At 51.5% G+C, this 8,293-nt stretch overlaps 1 protein-coding gene across 1 annotated transcript in view; it reads left to right on the plus strand.

Moving 5' to 3' along the window:
• Positions 1–6,158: 6,158 nt before the first annotated feature.
• The window catches only part of NWD1 (NACHT and WD repeat domain containing 1), a 67,736-nt gene continuing 65,601 nt past the window's right edge, over positions 6,159–8,293 (plus strand). Inside the window, 1 exon segment of the mRNA XM_008048780.2 lies at positions 6,159–6,242. Within this exon segment, the coding sequence (XP_008046971.2) occupies positions 6,159–6,242 (84 nt within the window).

The raw sequence follows: 8,293 nt of genomic DNA on the forward strand, positions 1-8,293 counted from the left end.
GGTCTCGAACCCGCGGGCTCAGGCAATCCACTCACCTCAGCTTCCCAAGGCGCGGGATTACCAAACCAGGAGCTGGAATTAGACTTATTTTTCTTCCTCTAAATGTTCTGTAGCAAGGCGCGGGATTACAGGCTGAGCCAACGAGCCCGGCCTTTTTTTCTTTTGAGACTTGATCTTCTCTGTTGTGTAGCCTGGGAACAATCATCGCTCACTGCAGCCTCGAATTCCTGGCTTAATTTTTCAATGTTTGCAGAGACGGGGTCTTATTTTGTTGCCCAGGCTGGTCTCAAACCCCAGGCCTCAAGCGATCCTCCTCCTGTGCCAGCCTCCTGGGTAGCTGGGACGACAGGCACGCACCATCACACCTGGCTCAGACCCAGATATTAATGACCACCTGCTGTATGTCAAGCGCTGTGCTGGGCGTGGGGTGTCTACATGGTGAATGAGAAGGGCCAACTCTCTCCCTAGCGGGGAGACAAACAGTGAACAACCACACACAAATGTAAAGAAGATCAATTTATAAATTAAATCACAAACCAGGGCACGAAGAAAATCACACATGGGATTAGGGAGGGGACTGAAGAGGGAGAACCATGTTTAAGGCTTCAGTGGAGGACACAGCATAAGAAAATCTGGGACAGAGCCAGCCAAGTGGGCACGAATTTCATGTGCAAAGGTCCTGGGGCAGCCCACAGTGTGCCTTTTCTGGAGAATGGCAGGAAGTCATGATGACTGGAGTGGCACAAGGGAGGGGTCAGGTTGAGAGCCGAGCTGGTGCAACCCTGTGGGGCCTTGCTGGCTGGGGCTGAGTGCTTTGGATTCAAGCCAAGAGCAAGAGTGAGTGTGAAAGTAGCATTATCAGACCAACCCTTCACAAAGCTCCTGTCTTTTCTGCCCAGGACACCGTGAAGGGAGCAGAGGGGCAGGGGACGGAAGAGGTGGTAGCAGAGTCTTGGCGAGCAGAGAAGAGATCACATATGCTCTGGGAGTGTCCATCAAAGAATGAATGGATAAAGAAAATATATACACTCATAGAGGAGTAGTCCTCAGCCATGAAAAAGAAGAGAATCCTGTCCCTTGCAGCAGCATGGATAGAACTGGGAGTCATTACGTTAAATGAAATAAGCCAGGAACAGGAAGACAGACATTGCCTGTTCTCGCTCGTGTATGGAAGCTAAAAAAAGTAGATCTCGTAACCACGGAGACGGGTGGTCACCAGAGGCTGGGAGGGTAGGGGCAGAAGGGAATGGAGGGAAATTGAACGAGGGAAGAAATACAGAAGAAATAAGACTTAGTGTTAGACAAATCAGTACGATAACTACAGTTTACAATAATCTGTCGTGCATTACAAAATAGCGAGAAGAGAGTCAGTCATTCAGATGCTTTTAGCATAAAGAAAAGACAACTGTTTAAGGCAGTAGCAATCCCAAGTACACATATGATCTTTACAAATTAGTTGAATGTGCTAACTTATCACATAAACCCTGAATCTATTCATATCTATTATGCATCAACACAGTTTTTTGTTTTTTGGGGGGTTTTTTTTTGAGTCCAAGTCTCACTCTGTTGCCCAGGCTGGAGTGCAGTGGCACCCTCACAGCCACCGCAGCCTCCACCTGCGGGACTCAGGCAATCCTTCTGCCTCAGTCTTCCCAGGAGCTGGAAGTACAGGCCTGTGCCACCACGCCTGGCTAATTTTTCTTGATTTATGTGATTTATTGTAGAGATGAGGTCTCGCCATGTCGCCCAGCTGGTCTTGAACTCCTGGGCTCAGGCAATTCTCTGACCTCATCCTCCCAAAGTGCTGGGATTATAGGTGTGAGCCACTGTGTCCAGCCAACACCGTTTTTTAAAGATTCGTTTTGGAGACAGACCTGTCCATATGAAGCCCTTCTCCTGCCCACTGCACAGCTGTCCTGTCTTTGGTGGTGACATCAACGTGATCAAGGCCACAGTCGATCTGGAGATGGGCTGCCCCCAGGCGACTGGTCTCTGCTAAGCCAGGGCATGGGGTCTGGTTTCAAACCCAGCACAGTGCGAGTTCTGCTGGTGCCCTTAGGGCAGGTGGGGACGCAAAGGCCAGGCAGTTGCCTCCAGGGGACCCAGAGGGGGCTCGGATCCTCCCTCAGGTCCTCCCAGTGACCAGAGCAGACATTCTGCCATCCCATCCCCGACTGTAGCTACGGCTGCCTGCTGGTTGGAGTCCCCAGACTTTTGGTATTTGACTATAATTTGAAAACTGACGAAGGTATGAATTTTCTTGATTGCTGACTTTTTTTTTTTTTTTTTTCTGTTCCTCCGGGAGGAGCAGGTGGGAGTCCCCCCCCCACCTTTTGGCTTCCTGGTAAGCCCCGCCCCTCACTCTGCAGTCAAGCTGCTTGGTCCCATTCATGAGATAGCCTCCAGGGTGCGCTGCTTCCCTGCGCATACTGAGCCTGGGCAACTCCTTCCAGGCTCCTAGTTGAAGTTGCGGAGAGAACACCTTGGAGGGTATTCTACAAACTGTCATTAAAGGAGGCAGGATAGTAGAATGCACCCTCAGCCCGGCCACCAGCACCCCTCCTCAGCCCCACCCCTCACCAACCCTTCACGTCCCTGTCTGGTATTATTTTGAGGCAGACCCCAGTCATCTTAAAATTCCATAAATATTTCATTATGTGTCTCTAAAAGACAAAAAAGAAAAAACGTCTAATCACAGGCTGAGTGCAGTACTTCATGCCTGTAATCCCAGTGTTTTGGGAGGCTGAGGGAGGAGGATCACTTGACCTCAGGAGTTCTAGGCCAGCCTGGGCAACAGAGCAAGACCCCCATCTCCTCAAAAAATTAAAAGATTAGCCGAGCATAGTGGTGTGCACTTGCAGTCCCAGCTACTCAGGAGGTTGAAGCAGGAGGGTTGCTTGAGCCCAGAAGCTGGAGGCTGTGGTGAGCTATGATTTCATCACTGCACTCCAGCTTGGGCAACAGAGACCCCTTTCTAAACAAGCAAACAACCAAAAATCCCTAACCACAACACCATCGTCACACATCAAAAATGTTGCCAAGAATTCTTTAATATGCACAGATTCCAGTTTAGCTATCAACTTTTGAGTTTTGGAATCATATTTGGGTTGGACTCAGCTCAATTTCTTGCCAAGAAAACTTAAGCCAATTGTTTTAAGTTCACGGAAGCTCATTTTCCTCACTGATGAATGGCTGAAGGTTCCAATTTGCTGAGATAATTGGTGACAGTATGCATATTAGCACCTGAAACTTCCTTTTTTTTTTTTAGTCTCTGTCACCCAGGCTGCAGTGCAGAGGTATGGCTACCATTCACTGTAGCCTTGGCCTCCTGAGCTCCGGCGATCCTTCCACCTCAGCCACACAAGTAGCTGGGACTACAGACAACAACGGCCATGCCCAGAAAAGTTTCTGACATTTTTGTAAAGACAAAGTCTCCCTACGTTTACCCAGGCTGGCCTTGAACTCCTGGCCTCAAGCCATCCTCCCGCCTCGACCTCCCAAAGTGATTGCAGGCGTGGGCCACGGTGCCTAGCCAGAAACTTCCTTCCCTCAGGACAAGGTGGCTTTGGGGAAGTGAGGATATTTTTGTGGCTGTGATTTGGGTGTGCCTGATACTTGCTTCTGGCTGGTGGAGGCCAGGGACACTGCCCAACACTGTACCTGGCACAGGATGCCCCGCCACAGAGAATGACCTGGCCCCAGTGTCGGCGTGTCAAGGTCAGGAAACCCTGGTCCAGACACTTGGACTCAGGAACACTTGTTGGGACCTTGACATTAGGGGTTGAGCTGAGTTTGCTTTCTGACTGCCACTTGCTGGGTGAAACTGGCAGGTGAAGTAATAGTAATTGATTACGGCATCTCAGGGCCCTTCCACGACCCAGGCGCAGTGCGGTGCTCACTACCTGCTTAACCTCAAGCTCTCAGCAATCCAGGAGGACTGAGAAAACCCAAGCCCGGTCATAGAAACGGTCATAGGAAGGGCTTCATCTCTGCGCCCTTTCTTCTTCATCTGCAGGAAAGGATCACAGGTCCTAGGGCTGTGTGGGTGGCCAGTGCTGAATGCCCGCTGGCTGGCACCTCCCAGGTCCCTGGCCAGCTCTCGGTTCCATGAGCTGCGTGAGCCTGGCACACACCGTCAAGAGCCACGCCTGGCTCAGCTCCCAGCTGAGTGGGTGTCTGAGCGACAATTCCCTTCGTCATCCCCGTTGCTGGGAGAACTGGGCAGGACAGGCCACACAGAACTCCTGATGAAAGTTACCAGGGGTGCAGGGGCTTGCCCTCCGGATGTGCCAGGACCAGAAAACTTTCTTCCCAACCTGGTTCCCCAGAGGACTCTAAACTGGCCCATCCACCCTCAGCCAGCGCGAGAGGCAGACCAGGCCCTCAAGGAAGGCCAGAAACGCACCCTGCAGAGGCCTGTGTCTTTGCTGGGAAGCTCAGGCCTACGCAGCCGCCGGCAGTGACAAACAGGCAGACGGTTGTAGACACACTGTGGACGTGATATACCATGGACGTGACTTACTGAGCACCTACTGAGTCTGGGCTGCCACTTTGCCAGACGAGACCCTGGTGCTCACGGAACGCAACTCTCACGGGGGAAACAAGCGGTAAGCATGCAGTCATATCTGCTGGTGGTGAGTACCATGCAGAAGACCAAACAGGGCAGTGGCATTGGGGACAACCTCAGGGGTCCTCAAGCAATGGGAGGGCCAGGGAGAGTCTCTCACGAAGGGACGCCCAAGCTGAATCTGAACCACGGACAGGAACGCAGGGTGGAGTGTTCAGGTTCAGCACATGCAAAGGCCCAGAGGCCAAAACAATGAAATGTGTTGGATGGGAAGAGAGGATACAACTCTGCCCCCTGGGAACACTGCGGTATCTAGTGTCTAGTGTCCAGAGACTTTTTTTTTTAGTTGAAGTCTCCATCACCCAGGCTAGATTTCAGTGGCACGCTCACAGCTACCCTAGCATCCACCTGCTGAGCTCCGGCAATCCCGTCTCAGCCTTCCAAGTAGCCGGAACTATAGGCACGCACTACTACATCCAGCTAATTTTTTATTTATTGTAGAGATGAGATCTCGCCCAGTTGCCTGGGCTGGTCTCGAACCTGTGGGCTCAGGCAATGCACTTGCCTCAGCCTCCCAAAGTGATGGGACTACAGGCTGAGCCACTGAGCCCGGCAGAAACGTACTTTTTTTTTTTTAATTAGAAACAGGGTTTTCACTCCGTTTCCCAAGCTGGTCTCAAACTCCTGACCTCAAGCAATCCTGCCTCGGCCTCCCAAAGTGCTGGGATTTTTTTCTTTGCTTTGCTTTGCTTTTTTTGAGTCTGTGTTACTCTGTCACCCAGGCTAGGCTGGAGTGCAGTGGCACGCTCATGGCCACCACAGCCTTGACCTGCTGGACTCAGGTGATCCTTCCACCTCAGCCTTCCAAGTCACTGGAATTGCACAGGCTTGCACCACCACACCTGGCTAGTTTTTTATTCATTGTCGAGACAAGGTCTTGCCACGTTGTCCAGCCTGGTCTCTTTTTTTTGAGTTGGAGTCTCACTCTGTCACCCAGACTGGAGTGCAGTGTCCGCTCCCGGCCACCGCAGCCTCGACCTGCTGGGCGATCCTTCCGCCTCAACCTTCCAAGTAGCTGGAATTACAGGCATGCGCTACCACGCCCGGCTGATTTTTGGATTTATTGGAGAGATGAGGTCTCGCTGCCCAGGCGGGTCTCGAACCCGCGGGCTCAGGCAATCCACTCACCTCAGCCTCCCAAAGGCGCGGGATTGCAGGCTGAGCCACCGAGCCTGGCTGCCCAGGCTGGTCTTAAACCCTTGGGCTCAGTCACTCCTCTTGTCTTCGCCTCCCAAAGTGCTGGAAGGATAGGCATGAGCCACTGCACCTAGCCTAGAGGTGTTTTTGGTTATCACAATTTTAGTGGTGGGGGTGCTGTTGACATCTAGTGGGTGGGGAACAGGCATGCTCCTCAACATCCTACAATGCCCAGGACAGCCCCCATCACAAAGAATGACCCAGCCTCATATGTCAGTCGTGCTGAAGTTGACAAAGTCAGGCTTAGAGAATACAAAGAAAGCCCAAGGGTGAAGGTCAAGGTCTAAGCCTTCTGATTCTTTTGTGAACACCAGAAGGCAGTGACTAAGGGAACATGGCCGTGTGCTGGAGTGGGCCAGGTCCAAGGAGCCTGCTGGGATCCAGGGAAATGGAGGAAGACCCAGAAACTGCTGTAGAGGTAAATTCAGGGTCAGGAGACTGATGGCCTACAGGTGTGAAGAGGGAGTTTGGATGGATGCTGGACCCTAAAACTGAAGCCTAGTGGGCTCAGCATGTGCAGTTAAGCCACGGGCCCAAGTGGATTGTGGGAAGATGGCTGGCTGACCTGGCTGACTTTGGGGGCCCTGAAGGAGAGGAAGCCAGACCAGCTCTCACTCCCAGTTCTGCTGGTAAGAAAGTTCTAACACTGAACCTTAGTTTCCTCATCTGTCAAATGGTGACAGTCAACTCTGCTTATTGAGTCTTTGCTAATGAGTAAAGAATCAACTCCAGCGGGGCACAGTGGCTCACAACTGTAATCCCAACACTGGGAGGCTGAGACAGGAGGATTGCTCGAGCCCATGAGTTGGAGGTCAGCCTAGGCAACATGGTAAGATTCTCATCTCTACAAAAATTTTAAAAATTGGCCAGGTGTGGTGGTGCTTATAGTCCCAGCTACTTGGGAGGCCAAAGCGGGAGGATTGCCTGAACCCAGGATGTCGAGGTTGCAGTGAGCTGTGATCATGCCGCTGCACCCAAGCCTGGGCCACAAAGCAAGACATCATCTCAAAAACAAACAAACAAACAAAAAATCCAAAAAACAAACAAAAAAAGAACTCAGCAGGCCTGGGTTGTCCACACCCTGCACATTCGAGGTTTAGCCCTGAACCTGATCCTGGGAGTTGGCCTCTAATTCTCTAAAATGTTTTGTCTGAGAAGAGGGTCTGTATTTACCTAGGCAGCCTTGAGTCACCCTAGAGAGCAGCAAAATAGTTTGTAGTGAAGCCTGGGGTCACTCAGTATTAGTTGACCTCCAGAGTGACTGGAGATTGAAGTCTGCGACACAGGGAGTCAGGGAGTCACCTTATCCACACAACCGATGCTCAACAGCCCGGACACCGAGACCTGAGGCGCCTCCCTGGTCAGCAGTACACCCTGCATGTTGTCACGCATTGTTGCTGGGAGATACAAGCACTGTTTACAACCTCTCTGGGGAGACAGCTGTGTGAGAAATACACTCAAATGCCCCAACCCAGGGAATGGGACTCAGAGACACAAAATACAGTGAAAGCACTATATATATATACATATATATGTGTATCTATCTATCTATCTGTCTATATATACATTTTTTAGAGATAGGGTCTTGCTCTGTGGCCTGGGCTGGAGTGCAGTGGCATGATTGCAGCTCACTGCAGCCTTGACCTCCTGGGCTTGAGTGATCCTCCTACCTCAGCTTCCCAAGTAGCTGGGACTACAGGCACCACCATGCCTGGCTGATTTTTTTAACTTTTGTAGAGATGGGGCCTTACTATGTTGCCCAAGCTGGTCTTGAACCCCTGGCCTTGAGTGATCCTTCCACCTAGGCCTACTAAAGTGTTGGGATTATAGGTATGAGCCACCACGCCTGACTACTAGAGCTGATTTAAAGGTGATTTCTCAGTTTCTCGACCCAACTGACAACTGGGGACAGAACACTGTATGTGTAGGGTGTCCTGTGTGCTCACTGTAGGAGGTGGAACCGTGTCCCTGGCCTCCACTCACTCGATGCCAAGTAGTACTCCAAGCCATGGCCATCGAAAATGTCTCCAGGCCGGGTACGGTGGCTCATGCCTATAATCTCAGCACTTTGGGAAGCGGAGGTGAGAGGATTGCCTGCGCCCATGGGTTCGAGACCAGCCTGAGCAACATGGCAAGACCTCATTGCTACAATAAATAATAATAATAAAAAATTAGGCGGGTATGATGGCACATGCCTGTAGTTCCAGCTACTTGGAAGGCTGAAACGAAAGGATCACCCGAGTCCAGTAAGTCGAGGCTGCGGTGGCAGTGAATGTGCCACTGCACGCTAGCCTGGGTGACAGAGTGAGACTCCAACTCAAAAAAGAAAGGAAAAAAAGAAAGAAAGCCGGGCTCGGTGGCTCAGCCTGTAATCCCGCACCTATGGGAGACTGAGGTGAGTGGATTGCCTGGGCCCGCGGGTTCGAGACCCACCTGGGCAACTTGGCGAGACCTCATCTCTACAATAAA

This window comes from Carlito syrichta, unplaced genomic scaffold (assembly GCF_000164805.1).
Source record: "Carlito syrichta isolate Samal-C Ts95f unplaced genomic scaffold, Tarsius_syrichta-2.0.1 Scaffold126652, whole genome shotgun sequence".
NCBI classification, from domain to species: domain Eukaryota; kingdom Metazoa; phylum Chordata; class Mammalia; order Primates; family Tarsiidae; genus Carlito; species Carlito syrichta.